The sequence below is a fragment of the Lagenorhynchus albirostris genome, chromosome 17, assembly GCF_949774975.1.
Source record: "Lagenorhynchus albirostris chromosome 17, mLagAlb1.1, whole genome shotgun sequence".
In the NCBI taxonomy this organism is placed as follows: Eukaryota; Metazoa; Chordata; class Mammalia; order Artiodactyla; family Delphinidae; genus Lagenorhynchus; species Lagenorhynchus albirostris.
In genome coordinates this window covers 73,468,201-73,485,498 of record NC_083111.1, presented here as the reverse complement: position 1 = coordinate 73,485,498, position 17,298 = coordinate 73,468,201, and the positions used below count along the sequence as shown (strand labels likewise).

Here is a 17,298-nt window from a genome sequence, read left to right as displayed (position 1 = left end):
AACCCTAAGAAGTATAATCTACAAAGGTGGAAACTGAGGCTCAGAGGAGGTTTTTTGGTCTCTCTCTCTCTCTCTGTCTCTCTCTCTCTCTGTCTCTCTGTCTCTGTCTCTCTCCTTATTCATTCTCAGCAAGGCTCCCCGCCTGCAAAGGGGAAAGACTTCACTCGCCCTAAAGTACAGTGAGATGAACACCAGGAGAGGCGAAAACAAAAGCAAATGAAGAGAGGAGGGATCCCGAGAGGAAAATTTAAGAACTAGGAAGTGGCTGGGTTTTCAAGATAACAAGTTGTGCAGAGCTGGCATGCAAAGCCAGGAGGGGGATGCCCTGTTGTTTCCACCATGGCCCCTGCCTGACTCTTGAGGATACTCTGTCACTGAACTCTGTCTTGGTGCCAATACCCAGTTGACACCTGAGGCTTTTGGGATTTTGGCTTCAAAGAAGATTCCTTCCAGGGGGATATAGACATCTGATTTCCATTAGCGGGAAAATGTGCTAAAGAGGGTTGAGATTACATAGTCTCCCAAATGGCACCCAGTTTTTTGTGACATTTCCAAACTTCCTATCTGAACAACACTCTCCACCAGATTATAAAACCATTGAAGCAAATCCATTTCCAAACTCCCTGGCAGTTTCCCTATCATTGGGTTTAACTGATCAGAGTTACAAATTTGATATTGACTTTGCTTCACCCTTTTTGGGGGGCATGAACAGTCCCCGCGCTGGATCTTAAAACGTTAATATTTGACAGTCTGCGGATCTTATCAAGATAGAAGCCTCCTCACGTGCCTGAGGTCCAAACTGTCATTTTGGAAATCTGAACTTTTGATTAATTGCACAGTATTGAATTCTTGCTTATGCCTTCTTTCTATGTAGTCCTTGACTAGTACCCTTTTGAGCTTATCTAGTGAGGCTTTTTAAGTACTGTCAATGTTACTATGTTACTGAATTAGGTCAGATATGCCATCTGGGGTGAAGGTGAGTGCCATGTGGCTATGTTACTGAAGTTACAACAGTATTAAGATTTCCTAAGATTAAAGACTTTCATAATAGTAAAAGACAAAAACAAAAATCTCATACACAAACATACAGCCAATGCTCCATTAGGTACCAGGCATTGTTCTGGAGTCTTTGCATTCTGCATTCATTTATTCATCATTCTTTCATGCTGCCAATAAGTACTGAGAGCTTACTATTATACAGAACAGGTGTTCTTCTAGGATGCTGAGCCCCTGTGCTTGTTTAGAAAGATAATAGTAAACAAAATGCAAATATGATCATTTTAGGCAGTGATAAATGTAATGAATGAATAAAACAGCAAGGGATTGTGGAGGAAGGTAACTTTACAAAAGGTGCTCAAATATGAAGGGCAGAATGGTTCTAGGTAGCTGGAATTGGGCTGGGACAGAAAGTACCTGCATGTGTTGGTGCTCTGGTGGGGTGGAGGCTTAACAAATGTTAGGGAGCCTGCTTCAGGTGCCCGGCTTCTGTTTGGACCTTTTCTCGTCCAGGCAATTACCTTTCTCCATACTCTTCCTCCTTCCCAGAGTTTGCACTGACTGGTTACTAACATGTTCCAACTAATTATTGAGCATTAATTTATTCGTAAGCATTTACCGGGGTCCCACCATGCGGGGAGTCACGTTTCCATGTACCAATTCATGTAATCTTCACAAAACCCATCCTGCAGCCCATTGACCAAGGAATAAGTTTTCATGTCTTATTTTATATATAGTTCTCACATTAGAGTCACTTTCTGGGCAGCCTATTCTGCTGCGCCAAGCAGTTTTTGTGCCAATGCAACACCATTTTAAGGACTTCAGCTTTGTAGCATAGCTTAACTCCCTTCTTGAAACTGCACCCTTGTTGCTGCTGAGATTTTTCAGGTTCTTCCCTCTGACAGTCATTCATACAGGTCCCCCTCCTCCTTCCTCACCCCAATTCTTCTTCCCTCCTCCATCCTTTCTCCCTTTCCCCATTTCCTCTCTCCTCCAGTCCCCTGCCCTTCACTCTTTCACTCTCCTTGGCCAACTCCTCCAGGCAAATCCAGAGCCACGTGCCACATGCAGGCCTTCTGGGGGCTCCTTTCTGCACACTAGGGATAGATCTTTGGCTTGGCCTTGCTTACACACCCTCCCCTCCACCCCAGCAGACAAAAGGAGAGAGAGAGTGAAAAATAAAGGAGGCACCAGGTGCCTGGGCAGCAGGAATGAAGGGTTTCTCTAATGCTGGCGGCGATGGTAGAAGGAAGGGGGGGAGTTAGGTTCAAAGGGCACGACCCCTAGTGAATTAACAAGATCTACACGCCCCAACCCCCAACTGAGGCCTCACCTTCTACTCTCCTCAGAGCTCAATAAGCTCAAGGTGCTCTTCACCTTTGCACTTGCTGTTCTGCTGCCTGGAAGGCTCTCCTGGACATTTACGTAGTTTTTCCAGCTTACCATTAAACCTCACCTCCAAATGTCACCTCCACAATGAGATCTTCCAGGAGCAACCAACTTAAAGAAGTTCCCCGCTTGTAGCACAGGACGCTATTTTCTTTCCTCGTTGAATTACCAATATAGGAAATTATGCTGTTATGTTTGTTTTTCCGTTATTGTCTTCCACCTTTCAAGAATGCAAGCTTTCTGTGCGCAGGGACCTCGTCTGCCCTGGTCCTAGAACATTGCCTCTCTTACTCACGTGGGTTTAGTCACTGATTGAATGAATGAACAGAAACTCAGGCAAGAGAGGGAATGACCTGCTTAGAGCACAAGTTAGGAGCGAAGCCGATTCCCCTTGTCCTATTTCTTCGGTCTCTGCTCACTCTAGTTGATGGAGGTACCATTCAAGGGGCCGGGAGGTGAGGGCGGAACTGTCCACCACGAACCACGAACCAAAGGGACTAAGGAGCCACAAGCACTGCTAGCACCGAGCGGGTGGGTTCGCGGTGCGCTCGGCCTTGGCCAACCCAGCAACTTCGATTTTACTTCCGAAGCCCAGAAGCTGGTTGGGAGGTGACGAGAAAACGTAAAGATGCAGGGCCCAGGCGAACACGGGAAAAGAGACGACACCCCCAGCCGCTTCTCCTCTTCGCGCCGCGCGCCGCGCCGGGGGTAAGCCCCAACGCCCACGGGTGCGCGTGCAGCCCGGCTCAGCGGCCGCAGCTGCGCTCACTGGCTCTCCGCGGGCCGCGGGGAGGGGCGGGGCGCCGCCCGGGCCTTTGGCCGCGAAGGGGCGGGACGATGGGGCCCCACCCTGGCGCGGGCGGGAGGGAGGCGGCGTGCGCTCCGGCCTCTGCGCGGTCGCCCGCTCGCTACTGCGGCTGGAGCGAGGCTGAGGCTGGAGCGAGCGGGCGGGCGAGCAAGCGGGCGGGCGAGCTGGGCGGGGCGGGGCGGGGCGGGGCGGGGGAGTGGCGCGGGTAGGAGCGTGGAGGAGGGAGGAGGCGGCGGCGGCGGCGCGTGTGGCGGGCGGGAGGGCGGCTGGCACCCGGCTTGTAAATAAACTGCGATGCTGTCTCGGGCTCGCCGGCCCGGGTGCCGCCGCCGCCGCCGCCGCCCCGGAGCGCCGGTGCCGGGCTCCCGCCGCCGCGCGCCCTAGCGCCTCCGCGCCAGCCTCGCGTGCCCTCGCCCGCCTCTAGCAGCCCGCGGCCCGCGCCCCCCGGTGTCCCGCGGCTGACCCGCGCGGGATGTGACCCCTCCCCCCTGCCCCCCGGGGCCCCGCCTTAGCCTGCTTTTGGAGGGGGGGTGGGGAGGGGCGCGCGGATCATGGCATTGGAGTTCCCGGGCTCGCCGCCGCCGCCGCCGCCTCTTCCACGCACCCCGAGCGCCCCTTCTTCCCGAAGCAGCTGCGGAGAAGGCGAAGCGGCCGGCGGGGGCGAGGCCGATGGGGCTCAAGGCGCGCAGGGCGGCGGGGGCGGCTGGCGGCGGCGGCGACGGGGGCGACGGCGGCGGCGGCGGGGCCCCTAACCCTGCCGGAGGGGACGCGGCGGCGGCGGCGGGCGACGAGGAGCGGAAAGTGGGGCTGGCGCCGGGCGACGTGGAGCAAGTCACCTTGGCGCTCGGGGCCGGAGCTGACAAAGACGGGACCCTGCTGCTGGAGGGCGGCGGCCGCGACGAGGGGCTGCGGAGGACCCCGCAGGGCATCGGGCTCCTGGCCAAGACCCCCCTGAGCCGCCCTGTCAAGAGGAACAACGCCAAGTACCGACGCATCCAAACTTTGATCTACGACGCCCTCGAGAGACCGCGGGGCTGGGCGCTGCTCTACCACGCTCTCGTGTGAGTACCGGGCCGCTCGGGGCGCCCCTCGGAGGCGGCGTGTGGCTGGGGGTTCGGGGGGGGCGGTGGGCTGGAGCTGGGGACGGCTCTGAGGCTTCAAAGTCCAGGGGCGCCCGTCCGCCGGATTGGAGACCAGCCTGCCCTGTGCTGTGTAGGTGTGTGTGTGGGTCTGTGAACCACTCTCTGGGGGCTGGACACCAGGGCTTGAAAGATCCAAGCGTGGCTCCTCAGCTGATTTGGAGACCGCTTTGGCCTGTGTGTGTGTGCGCGCGGGTGCGCAGTTACGGCACCTTCTCCGGATGTTGGTATCCAAGCTTAAAAGAATTCTGTGGTTTTTCTAATTAACGAGGAGGTCGAACGGGATAAAGCGGATCTTCCCATGCGCTCTGTGGCTCTGCTCAGGGTGGGTCCCTTCTATTTGGGGTCGCTGCTGACTTTAAATGATACATCCTGGAGTTGGGGATGGGAGTGGTACATTGCCCACAGTGGGGTGTGCGTGTGTGTGTGTGTGTGTGTGTGTGTATGTGTGTGTTTGAGCGCGGGTGTCGATGGCTTTGCTTGTGCTACCTTCTTAAGGCTCCATTCTCCTATGGAAAGGAACGTGGTTTGCTCCAGTTGGGGACTTGGACTGGCCAAAATGCATGTTTTGGGATTCTTTTTAGGGAAGTTAATGAGGGAGAGAGGGATGGGGGGGAGATTGATTGTGATTCTCAGGCTCTAAGTCTAGACTGACGGGTGAGGGCTTAACAGTGCCAGTAGGTGGGGGCCAGGGATAATTTTGGCTGGAGCATCTCCATAATTTGGTCTTAATATCCCCTGAACTGCTTGCTTTTCTCTTGCTTTGACTGGGCAAGGGCAGCGGGAGTGTGAAGGGGCCTGGGCTGAAGGTTTGCCCCCTGGAGAGAGTCCCCTTCTAGTCAGGATGTAAATGCGTGGTGGGAAGGAAGATGGAACTTCTACTCCTGACACTCTGGCTAGAAAATCCTGCTGTATTGGGGGAGAGGGCGAAGATGGTAGTGGTGGCTCCTCTCCAGGAGGGGAAATCACAGCTGGCAGCACGCGCCTCAGGTCTGGCAGGGCACTTCCAGGCACCCCTTTCTTCCTGTCTGCGGCTTAGTCATCCTGATGGCTGCTTCTTAGGAGGCTGTACCGTTGCCAGGGTTTTGGCGGGGAATCGGCCAAGACCTTGACCCTTCTTGTGCCTTTAGCAATGGATATTCCTCTCTGTCCTTCTCCAGTTGACCCATGACCTACGTGGTGGAAAGGGGTTCGGGGAGCCTCGGAGTTAAACACTACCTGCCAATCTTCCTTGGTTGGAAAGGCTTTTCCAGCTTTGGCCGCCAGGTGGAGGCGTCTGCACAGGACCTCAGGCTTGGCAACAGGTTTCATCAGAGAGGTTACCGAAGCCTGGAAAGGGCGCCTTCTGGAAACTGAGGAACTAAGGACATGCAGCCAGGAACGTGGGTTTTGGGGGGTGGGGTGGAGGGGGCTGTCCAGCCTTTGGCATTCATGTCTGCGTGTATTTGCAGGCGTTAGTGAATGGACAGAAGGGTTAGCAATTGTTGCTCTTCCATTTGCTTTCTTCAGGTGGTAAAAAGGGATTGAAAGACATTTGTCTCTGTCTCTAGTGCTGTATTTAGTTCAGTTGAACTGAAGATAATACTGGAATATGCGATAATAAAAAAGGCACACGAATTATTTGAGTGCACACAAGCATACACAGCCTCACATGTCCTTTTGCACGTAAATGGTGTTCAGTACGTGTTGGCTGACTTCCAAACCCGGGGTCCTACTGGAGTTTGTGGGCTCCCTCTTTCTTCTCCTCCCACCTTTCCCAGCCGGCGCTCCAGCCCTGTCTTGACCAGTCTGGGGAAGGGATAGGTAAGGCCTCAATGTTATCCTTCTCTAGAATTATTCCATCACCTGGAAGCAGGTTTGGGAATGCCAAAATCTGTATGTAGCCTCAGTTTCCCAGAGAGGACCCAGGAAAATTTCAAACTATGGGAGGAGAAAGGCACTTTCACACATGCAAATCATTTATTTCATTTCATTCTCACCATGATGCTATGATGTGGGAATTGTTCCCTACATTTGATAGGTGAAGATATGAAAACTAAAACAGATAGCACCACCTGTCCAGGATCCCACAGCTGGAGCTCACATATGAACACAGTGGGTCATCACTTGTTTGTGAGCCCGGATTCCAGTTCTGACCCTCTGCCAACAACTGTGGGACTCTGGGTATTTTACCAGGCGTCCCTGGATGCCCCTCACCCATTGGTAGCAGAGGACTCTTAGTCCCGCCTCTGCCTCCCCTTCATAGCTCACAGTTGGCAAATGGCTGGGAATGGAGTTTGGAATCAAAGCAGGGGCTGCTCAGAACCCAGGGAACCACAGTGTTAGGGAAACGGGACATGGCCTGGGGTGGCGGTGGTATTGGGATTCTGATTAATTGGGCGTTAGATTATTGGGCTGGGTTTGAGCTCCTGATACTGAAGCATACCTGGTTAGTGGAGGCACTGTACATCCTTCCTCCAGCTGGGAGGAAGTCTGGTCAAGTGAACAAAACCATACCTTTCATTGATGATTCAGGATTTTGCAAGCACTGAAATTCGTGCTTCAAAGCAGCCATTATCCTATTCTGGGCTGTGGTTAATGACAGAACGCGGGCCAGGAATTTGGGCTGACCGTGGGCTCACAGGCTAGTGCACGCTCTTTTTTAAAAAAAATGAACCGGACCCATGAGATGTGATTTTTTTCCTTCTCTCCCAAAGGCAGGATACAGCAAATGTGAGAATCAAAGACCGCACCCGTCCGCCCCCAGCCCACTGCCCCTGCCCCCTTTGCCTTAAATGCCCATCCCTTGCTTTCTCCTGGCTACTCACTTTCACCTTGGCCGAGTTCTCATGTCACCTCCTCTGGGAGGTTTTTCCCCGGCCCTCCAGCTGAGCTAGAATTGCCCCTCCTCGGCAGCATCCCCAAGCATAGGATTTTGCACTGGACTGACCTGCTTGCTCACCTCCCCCGGCAGAGCTGAGAACTACTTTGAGGAAGGGCTGTGTTGCGTCTTAGCCACCTCAGTCCCCAGCAGGCTTCTGGGCTCACGGCAGTCACCCAGTAAGCGTTTGCTGAATGGATGAGTGAACGCATACTCTCAGGTTCACCCAGACTTTGTTCTGCGTGGTTTTCCTGTTCTCAGAACAATAATAAGTAGTCAGCATTATGGAACATTAATGATGAGAACAGCTCTCAGAAGTCTCACGGTGGACAACAGGGGAGAGGTGGGAGACCACGCTGTGACCCCGGTAAGCCTGATGGCTTCTCTATATCTTTAGCTGCATGGCTGGAAAGGATTCTGATGCTGTAGAAAAGGGGCTGGACTTGAAGTTCACATCTGGACTCTGCCTTCAGTCTCTTTGCCTTTGCGTGAGCCGAGCTCGGGAAGATCTGTAGGTTGAGGGTGATAACCATCCATCGTAGGGTGGTTTTTAGGCTTAAAAAAAGTAGTGTATATGAATGAAATTAGCCCAGTATTAGGCACGAAGTGTTTACTAGTTGATTCTGAAATAGGGTCTCCTTAAAAGTCATACACACCTGCCGCTGTGGCTGTCCTGAGGCTGTCTGGGGACTCCCCCTTCCTAGCCTGTTAGTGGGAAGATGCTGGCTTCATCTTGGCATTATTGCTGGACTGGCAACCATACAAGCATCCCACTACCCTGACCACCTCTCCGTGGCCAGTTGGCTATGATCAGTTGATCACCTGTTGACCCGCCAACGGGAGATGATCACAAGAGATGCACACTGATTGCATTCTCAGGTGGACTGGCCCCCGGGACATCGGGCAGGCAAGGCTGAGAGGTGGGGCGCAAGGACCCAGCAGCCGCTCTGGAAGGTGAAGGGCCTGGCTGGTGGACCTAGCATATTGACTAAAGGAGCTACAGCCCTCAAGGTGGAGGAGAGACACTGGCCTCTCACTGAGACCCCTTAGGAAAGTAGAGTCTTAGCAAGTCTTTCAGGTAAGAGAAATTTGATTTCCCAAACTTGCTTTGCCTCTTACGGCCAGTATGTTCCTGGGCAAGTTGCTGGATCTCTGAGTTTCAGTTTCTTAGTCTAAAAAATGTTCTCAATATAGACTCTTGTGGAGCTAAGAGCACCTTACATAGAAGTGCTCAATAATAGATAGAACTTTGTGTTGTCGATGTTAGTCAATAGAAATGCCTTCGCTGCGCCTGGCACTCTTCTAGACATTGGCATTATGGCAGTAAACAAAACCAAGCAAAACAAAACAGTCTGATCTCTGCCTCAATAGAACATGTATTCTAATGATATCTTTCTTTTATTGGGGTATAGTTGCTTTACAATGTTGTGTTAGTTTCTGTGGTACGACGAAGTGAATCAGCTATATGTATACCTATATCCCCTCCCTCTACTAATATCTTAATAATATTCAATATCATCTAATAATAACATTAGTATTAGCAGAAATCTCAGAGTTTGGCCATGTGGTCAACTTCCCGGCCTAGGTGTAAGGAATCCCTTGAACTGCATCTCAGCCAGTGCTACAACTTGTAATTCATTACGGAAGGGATGGACTGCTGGACTCAGTTCTCTCAGCTATTCTGTTCTCTGACTCTATTCATCCCATTCTCTTCCTTTTCTGCCCCCATGTATCGTATTCTTTCTCATTTCCCATTAGATGTTTGTCTTCTTAACCATCTCAGTTCATCCTCACTTTTTTTCTTACCCCACTAATTTCCTCTTTGCATTCTCTTCCTCAGTTTTGTGGGTTTCCTTCTCATTATTGCGAACCAAGGATTTTGAAAAGCTCTCATTCGTTTTTAAATAATTTTTATTTTATTGTGGCAAGAACACTTAACATGAAACCTACCCTCAACAGATATTTAAGTGTACAGTGCGTTACTGCTGACTGTAGGCACAGAGTTGTACAGCTGATCTCTCCTCTTGCTTAACTGAAACTTTATGCCTGTTGGTTGGTAACTCCCTCTTTCTCCTCCCTCCAGCCCTGGGGAACCACCATTTTACTCTCTGACTCTGAATTTGACTGTCTCAGGTGCCTCATATAAGTAGACTCCTGCAGTGTTTGTCTTTCTGTGATCAGCTTATTTTACTTAGCATAATGTCCTCAAGGTTCATCTATGTTGCCACATACTGCAGAATTTCCTTCTTAAGACTGAGTAGTATTCTATTTTCTTTATCCAGTCATCCGTTGATGGACATTTAGGTTGTTTTCCACCTCTTGGCTCATGTGAATAGTACTTCAATGAACATGGAGGTGCTAATAGCTCTTTGATCCCCTGATAATAATATTTTGAGGAAATACTCAGAAGTGGGATTGCTGGATCACATGGTAGTTTTATTTTTAATTTTTGAGGAACTTCCATACTGTTTTCCAGCTGTACCATTTTGCATTTTCACCAAAAATGTGTAAGGCTTGCAGTTTCTCTGTATCCTCACCAACACTTAGGGTCTCGTTTTCTTTTGTTTGTTCATTTGTTTGTTTGTTTGAAATAATAGCCATTCTGACAGGTGTGAGGTGCTCTATATTGTGTCATGCTTTCTCAGTGGTAAGAGCGTGGTCTTTGGAGTCAGACCTGGGTTTAATCCAACTTTGCTGTTTCCTTGCTTTGTGACCTGGAGCAATTCGCTCAGCTTCCCTGGAGTTCAGTTTATTTATGATATGGAGATAATAATACCTACACCCCCAGGATTGTTGTGAAATTTAATCAAGGTGATGATATTAAACACCTGAACATTGCATTGTGTTGATTTGCAACCTCAGGAGTTCCCCAGGTGAAATTGGAATTGGTCGGGTACATGGAGGGCAAGGAGAGACCGAGGAAAGAGGCAGGCCACTCTGGATGAGTAGGTGGCGGGTGTAAGAAGCAGAGAACTTACATACGAGGCTTGTCTTGGGCAGCAAGACAGGTAGATCTCCACACCCAACCGCCAGCATCTTAAAAGTTTATATAGAGGCCTTCACGGCGTTCAGTAACACTATCTAGGTGGTCTCAACAACATATGCTCACTCAAGGCGGCACCCTTGAAAATAGCTTCCGCTGTGGGAACAGTGGGCAGAGTACATGCCCAGCACTGGAGCGATAAGGAGCCAGCTCACAGGTCTACCAGCGGTCACGACCTCTCCATGACCTCCACCACGACCTCTCTATGACCTCCTCCATGACCTCTCTATGACCTCCACCACGACCTCTACATGCCCTCCACCACGATCTCTCCATGACCTCCACCAGCACATTGTAGACTTAGTAAATATTGTTTCATTTTTGCTTCCCCTCTCAACCGTGTTTAATCTGCCTTCTTCTTGTACCCCCCTCATAAAATCCATGCCCCCTACCCTTTCTAATAATCTTATTTGACTTTTCTTTTCATTTTATGAACTTCCTGACTTCTTCCTGGCCTTCTTTCTTATGACATTTTCAAGCCATTCAAGCAGAATGAAGAGGTCAGGTAAGGGGTGAACGACAACTCCCAACATCTGATCTCTGCGCAGCAGTGAGGCTATATGCTGGGAATGACAATGACCACAGGTGCCCCGTATTCACTTTCTAGGAAATGGGCTAACATCAAATGGCCCTTCTTGCTAGAATGGAGGGTACCCAGTGTCTCTCTTCTATAAATGAATGACAGATGCTGAGATTTGCCCAGGCTCTTGAAACTACTTTGGTGGTGGAGCTCGGATCACGCAGGAGTCCTCCACCCACAAGGTGGTGCTCTCTTCACCATGTCACGGTTCTCCTCTATAGAAGACAATGTACCAGAAGAGTAACAGAGAGGGACGGAAACTCTCCCTTCCAGGGTGAGGCGCTTTAGAGCTGCATTTCTGGAAGGTTCCCAGGGGAAACCAGTGCTGCTGGTCTGCAGACCACACTTGGAGTAAGGCTTCTCAGACTTTGATACACATGTGAATCACCTAGGCAAGAAGGCACCTTAAGAGAAATCTGGCAGACTGCACCTGAACCAAAGCCATCCAGCTTCTGTGTAACGAGGCGAACTGACCCTACCTTCCTCCTGAATAGTTCAGTGGAAATTTACAACATACCCGCAGTCGTGCCTAAAATGACTGAATCTAATCATGAAGAAATAACAAAGTCGAATGGTGGGACATCCTGCAAGATATCTGGCATGGTCTCTTTCAAAGGGTGCATGTCATGAAAACAAACAAAGATGAGGATAACTGTTTCAGTTAAAGGAGGCTAAAGGCACATGACAACCAAGTGCAATGCTTGAGAATCGTCAAGTGGGACTGCATCAAACTTCTGCACCACAAAAGAAGCGATCCATCAAATGAAAGGCAACTATGGTAGGGGAGAAAATATTTGCAAACATGTATTTGATGAGGGGTTAATATCCAAAATATATAAAGAATTCATGCAACTCAGTAACAAGAAAGCAAATAATCTGATTAAAAAATGGGCAAAGGATCTGAATAGATATTTTTCCAAGAAGACGTACAAATGGCCAACAGGCACATGAAAAGGTGCTCAGCATCACTAATCATCAGGGAAATGCAAAATAAAACCACAATGAGATGCCACCTCACACCTGTCAGAATGGCCATCATCAGGAAGACAAGAAATAACGAGTGTTGGCAAGGATGTGGAGAAAAGGGATCCCTTATGCAGTGTTGGTGGGAATGTAAACTGGTGCAGCCACTGTAGGAAAACAGTATGGAGGTCCCTCAAAAAATTAAAAATAGAACTACCATATGGTCCAGCAATCCCAGCTCTGGATATATATCCAAAGGAGATGAAATCAGTATCTTAAAGAGCTATTTGCAGTCCCATGTTCATTGCTGTATTATTTACAATAGACTAGATTTGGAAACAGCCTGAGTGTCCATTGTGATGAATGGATAAAGAAAATGTGGTATATATATATATATATATATATATATATATATATATATATATATATATATATAAATGGAATCTTTTCCAGCTGTAGAAAAGAAGCAAATCATGCTATTTGCAACAACATGGATGAACCTTGAGGGCATTATGCTAAGAGAAATAAGTCAGAGAGACACAGTACTATATTATGTCACTTATACAGGAATCTAAAAAAATTGAACTCAGGACCAGAGATCAGATTGGTGGTTGCCAGGGGCTGGGGGGTGCAGGAAATGGATGAAGTTGGTCAGGGGGTACAAACTTCCAGTTATAAGATGAATAGGTTCTGGGGATCTAATGTACAGCATGGTGACTGTAGTTAAAAATAACTCTGTTGTATAATTGAAAGCTGCTAAGAGAGCAGATCCTAAAAATTCTCACCAAAAAAAAAAAAAAATCAACTACGTGAGGTGTTGGATGTGTTTATGAACCTTATAATATATATGCACATTTAATCACCACATCATGTACCTTAAGCTTATGCGATGTTATATGTCAATACAGCTGGAAAAAACACAAACAAACCAATGCAATTCATGATTCTTGATTGGATCCTGAGTTAAAAAAATAATAACAATCAAAGATATTATTATAGGGACAATTAAGAAAATTTGAACAGGGATTCCATATGAGATGACAATATATATCCAAATTTAATTTCTCGAGTATGATAATTGCATTTCGGTTATGCAGATGAAGGTTCTTTTTTTTTTTTTAAGAGATGCGTGCTGTAATATTTAGTGGTGAAGTGTCGTGATATCTGCAACTTACTTTCAAGTGGTTCAGCACACATACAGACTCTGTAAGTGTGTGTGTGTGTACACAATACATACACAGGGGAAGAGGGAGAAGGAAGAAAACATGGCAAAAATATTAACACTTGGAAAACCTAGGCAAGGCTTGTATATGTGTGGATTATGTTACCATTCTAATTAAAAATATTTTTAAATAAAAAGTTAAAAATACTTAAAAAAAAAAAAAGAAGACAAACACACACAAACAGCACAGAGCACATACAGATGAAGGCCTCACCCCAGAAACAGATACCATTGCTCTGTGGGGTCCAGGCATCATTGTGAAGTGATTCTAATATGAAGCCAGGCCTGAAAACTGTTGGCTGAGCTCAATGGGCTTTCTTAGGTTCACAGATTCCGTATAGACCATGCCTCAAATTTCCTCTCCACCTTGGAGGTTTTTTTGTTTTAATTTAAAAATTTTTTAATTAAAAAAAATTTATTGAGTATAGTTGATTTACAATGTTGTGTTAGTTTCAGATGTACAACAAAGTGATTTGGTTATACATATATATGTATATATATATTCCTTTTCAGTTTCTTCTCCCTTATAGGTTATTACAAAATATTGAGTATAGTTCCCTGTGCTTTGTCCAGGTGATGGGAAACATCCAGGAGAAGGGTGCAGTTTAGCATGCTAAGGTCATTCATTTAGGGGCCACACGTACTGACTCAAATGCCAAGCTTCGTGCCAGGACGTTGAGGGAGATGAGCAATACCTAATTCTTTCCCTATGGAGGCGGAGACTGGAAACGACTAAATGTAAATAGCCTAGCTAATGCAGTAATAGCATGCAAATGAGGAACACTGGCATGCAGAATGGGGAAGGCACTGTTGTCTCCTTTGTTAAGGGAGACTTCTGCAAAGGAGGTGTAAGCAGTGGGGAGAAGATGGAGGAATTTACTGACGGTCCCATTGACGACTCATCTCCCCCTCCTACTAGGAGGACTAATAATACAGAACACTGAATTATTATTCTTGCACTATTTGAAGGTTCCCCCTTTCCTCTGTATTCATTTAAAAAGATTCCATCAATGTTTAAAAGATTCCTAAGTCAAGTGTGCCCCTATGGTCTTTTCCGGAGAATCAAGGTCCTGCTCTCTTTCTCTTTTTGCCTTGGGTTTCGAAGTTTTGACATTAATGAAAACAAGATGTGGTGCATCTTTGGACCACAGAGCAGTGTGAAGGGAAGCATGGGAAAGGTCTTCAAAGTTGGATTGACTAAAAGTCATTTTAGACACTGTGGTACGTGGTTCTGGTGTGGGATGACTGGAGATGGCTGTGAGTTTGTCAGAAATGCATTGGGTAAGTTGTTTGAAGATGTGTGATTCAAACACTTCCCTTGTCTCACAGTCTGCAAATACTTACGTGTAGGATTGATGAAGAATCCCATGAGGCAGCATGTGAGGAAGCACTTTGGAAAGTACCCAGGGAGTGGCATTCTGAGGTAACATTGTCCGAAAGCTGTATGAGGAGCAGACAGGTCCCACAGTTGGGTTTTGGGTTTGGGCATTTGCCCAGGGACAGATTTGCCACGTTTCTGTCTGTGTTGCGTCACCTGAACATCACTGGGTATTTTAATCGGGAACCCATTAACGGTATGCCTTAGTACCTGTGTTACAGGGATGTTGGCTTCCCTGGGTTGATCGCCTTTTAGGAGCATGAAGAGAAAGAGGTTTGGAGATGACAACAGTCAAAGATGACAAGACTGCAGTCAATACAGAGATTTCAGGTCACCTCTAGTTTGGCAGGCGTCATAGGATGCAAATCAGATCCCGTCCAATTGTACCCTTGTTGGATGGGACTTTTCATTCTGCCACAGAAGGGATAGAGGATTTTGTTTGAAATGTTTTCTTAAGAGAACAGATTGAGTTATAACTTGGGAACAAGATTGCTTCTTGCATGTAGTTTATGAAGAACAGGAGTAAGTAGTGATGCAGTTGGCTCATGGGGCATCCTGTACGTGGGCTCTGCTTGGCTTCCTCCCGAGGTGGGCTTCTGTCCTGCTGAAGACTTCAGGGTTTCCTCAGGATCGCCTTTTCCTCTTCTTCACCGTCCCCTCCTTCAAGAGACATAAAATCCTTTGGACCCTGTCTAAGAGTATAACAGCTGAGTTGGGGCATATAAAACCAAGCTATCAATAAAACCCAACATTTTTACATCATTTTGTAGTTTATTCTATTCCCTCTTGGGCAGTGCTACCAGGACACTTGCTTTAGAAGTATTAGCCAAATGGCTGTTACAGCAGGGCCCTTCTTACAAATTCGCCACATCTGTTTTTTCTAACTACGCCAGTGTTGTATCAGAGGAGCCTGTCCATGGAGTTTCTTTGCCATGAGATTTTTCGTAAACCTGCCATAGCAGTTCAAGTCCATCTCTACCTTTATGGATGTCTTTTGTAGGGGATGGGGTGAAATATTATCCAACATGACTTGAAAATATTGAGCCGAGGGAATATGTTCTTCCGGTCCAGGCCATCTGTACTAATGGAAAATCACTCAGTCCTATCACACTATGGATCTCCCTACTCCTGCCTGTTCCTAAAACCCCAGCTCCGGCTTTATCTCCCCCCACGTATATCAGTTTCGGATGTTTCTCCACCTAGTGAGGCCAGTCCGGAAAAATGAAACCTTAGGCACCAGTCAGTCTAATCAAGCTAAACAGCAGTTTAGGGGATTTACGAACCTGGAGAGAGGCACCTGGCAGATTTCAAAGATCAGAGACCATTAGAACTGTAGAGAAGAGCTAACGGAGGCCCAGGGCAGTGAGAAAGTTGCCTGAGGTCACTTTGATGGCAAAGGGAGGACTTGAACTCAGGTCTTCTTCTTCCAAGGCTGGCTTCCATTCAGCCACATCAGCTTTCCCTCGCAGGCTTCCAATGGCTGTGTACCAGTGGAGCAGTCTTACCAACAGCATGACTGTTCTGGGTTGCCTTGTCTCGGGGTCTGGATCAAATAAGCAGCAGAAAGAGCAAAGCCAAGTGCAGGCTATCCAGGCGTCCATCCACAGGCCCCAGTCGGCCTCTGGCCAAGGAGGGTTTCTCTTCCTGTAGAAATTCCTTGTCCCTTGACCCTCTTTTCTCCACCCTACCCCCCAAATCCAGCCCTCTACCAAGAGTCATATAAAATGCTCTCTGGGGCTTCCCTGGTGGCGCAGTGGTTGAGAGTCCGCCTGCCGATGCAGGGGACACGGGTTCGTGCCCTAGTCCGGGAGGATCCCACATGCCGCGGAGCGGCTGGGCCCGTGAGCCATGGCCGCTGAGCCTGCGCGTCCGGAGCCTGTGCTCCGCAACGGGAGAGGCCACAACAGTGAGAGGCCCGCGTACCGCAAAAAAAAAAAAAAAAAATTGCTCTCTGATCTCCCTTGAGTCCAACATTAAGTTGGGGCATTCAAAACCAGCATATCAGTGCTAACTAATATTTTTTATCCATTTGGATTATTATTCTGTCACCTGTGGGGCAGCACCATCATCTGGCCCATTCATGGAAACCTGATCTGTTTTCATTAATAACAGTCACTGATATTTATAGAGTTATTTCCCTGTGCCACGTTGGGCTAAGCGCTCTTCATGTTTTTTCTAAGGTGTGCCTGAGAGCCCAGCCCCTAGGAGACCCAAGCTCTCACCCTGAGTCCTGGGCTAGTTTGCTCTGTTGTGTCCAACAGATCATCGTACTCATAAGAGCCCCAGTGTTTCATCTGATAAATGGCCCTAATATTCCCTGCCCTACATTGAAAGGATTTAATGAATGACTTCATGGTGTACTCAGGGGAGGCTACCACTGCATCTTACTTTGTGTCCCTCCAGAAGCTCCCTGAGGCAAGGTGCTCAGTGCAAGTGGTTTATTTAATGCACAGTCATGCAATCTGGTTTGCAATATCTCCCCACTGAGGAGTCTTTTTAGACACTTTTTTCCCTGATTGCTCCCACCCATGATGTTTTAATACCACAGATATACTGTGTATCCTTTATGTACTGTATTTATGTCTGGGCTCCATATATAAGAAGAGTAAGGTTTTTTTCCCAACCCCACCCTCCAACAACCAACTTTGCCCCCTTGAAGGCAATACCCAGCGCTACTGAGAATGCATGATTTAGGAGGTGATTCTGAGAAAAATTGGAAAAATAAGTAAAATTGGAGCAAGTGGGGAAATAAGACACGGAAGAGAATGCAGGCCGTAAGGATGCATTTATCATCAAGCAGGTCACCATGGGGGTTAATTAACACTGGCCCCCCAGGGGCCCCTGTAATGCAGTGTACAGCAGTGCAGAGTTATCCTCAGACTCCATCCATCATGGGCTCAGGGCTGATCCCAGGGGTATT

The 17,298-nt window shown here is 48.1% G+C and overlaps 1 protein-coding gene across 1 annotated transcript in view; it reads left to right on the top strand.

Annotated features, from left to right (window-relative positions):
* The first annotated feature begins 3,847 nt into the window (after positions 1-3,847).
* KCNQ3 (potassium voltage-gated channel subfamily Q member 3) overlaps positions 3,848-17,298 on the top strand; it is a 293,437-nt gene continuing 279,986 nt past the window's right edge. The window contains exon 1 of the mRNA XM_060128526.1: positions 3,848-4,254. Coding sequence (XP_059984509.1) covers positions 3,863-4,254 — 392 coding nt within the window. The 5' untranslated portion in view covers positions 3,848-3,862. The remainder of the gene's footprint in view (positions 4,255-17,298) is intronic.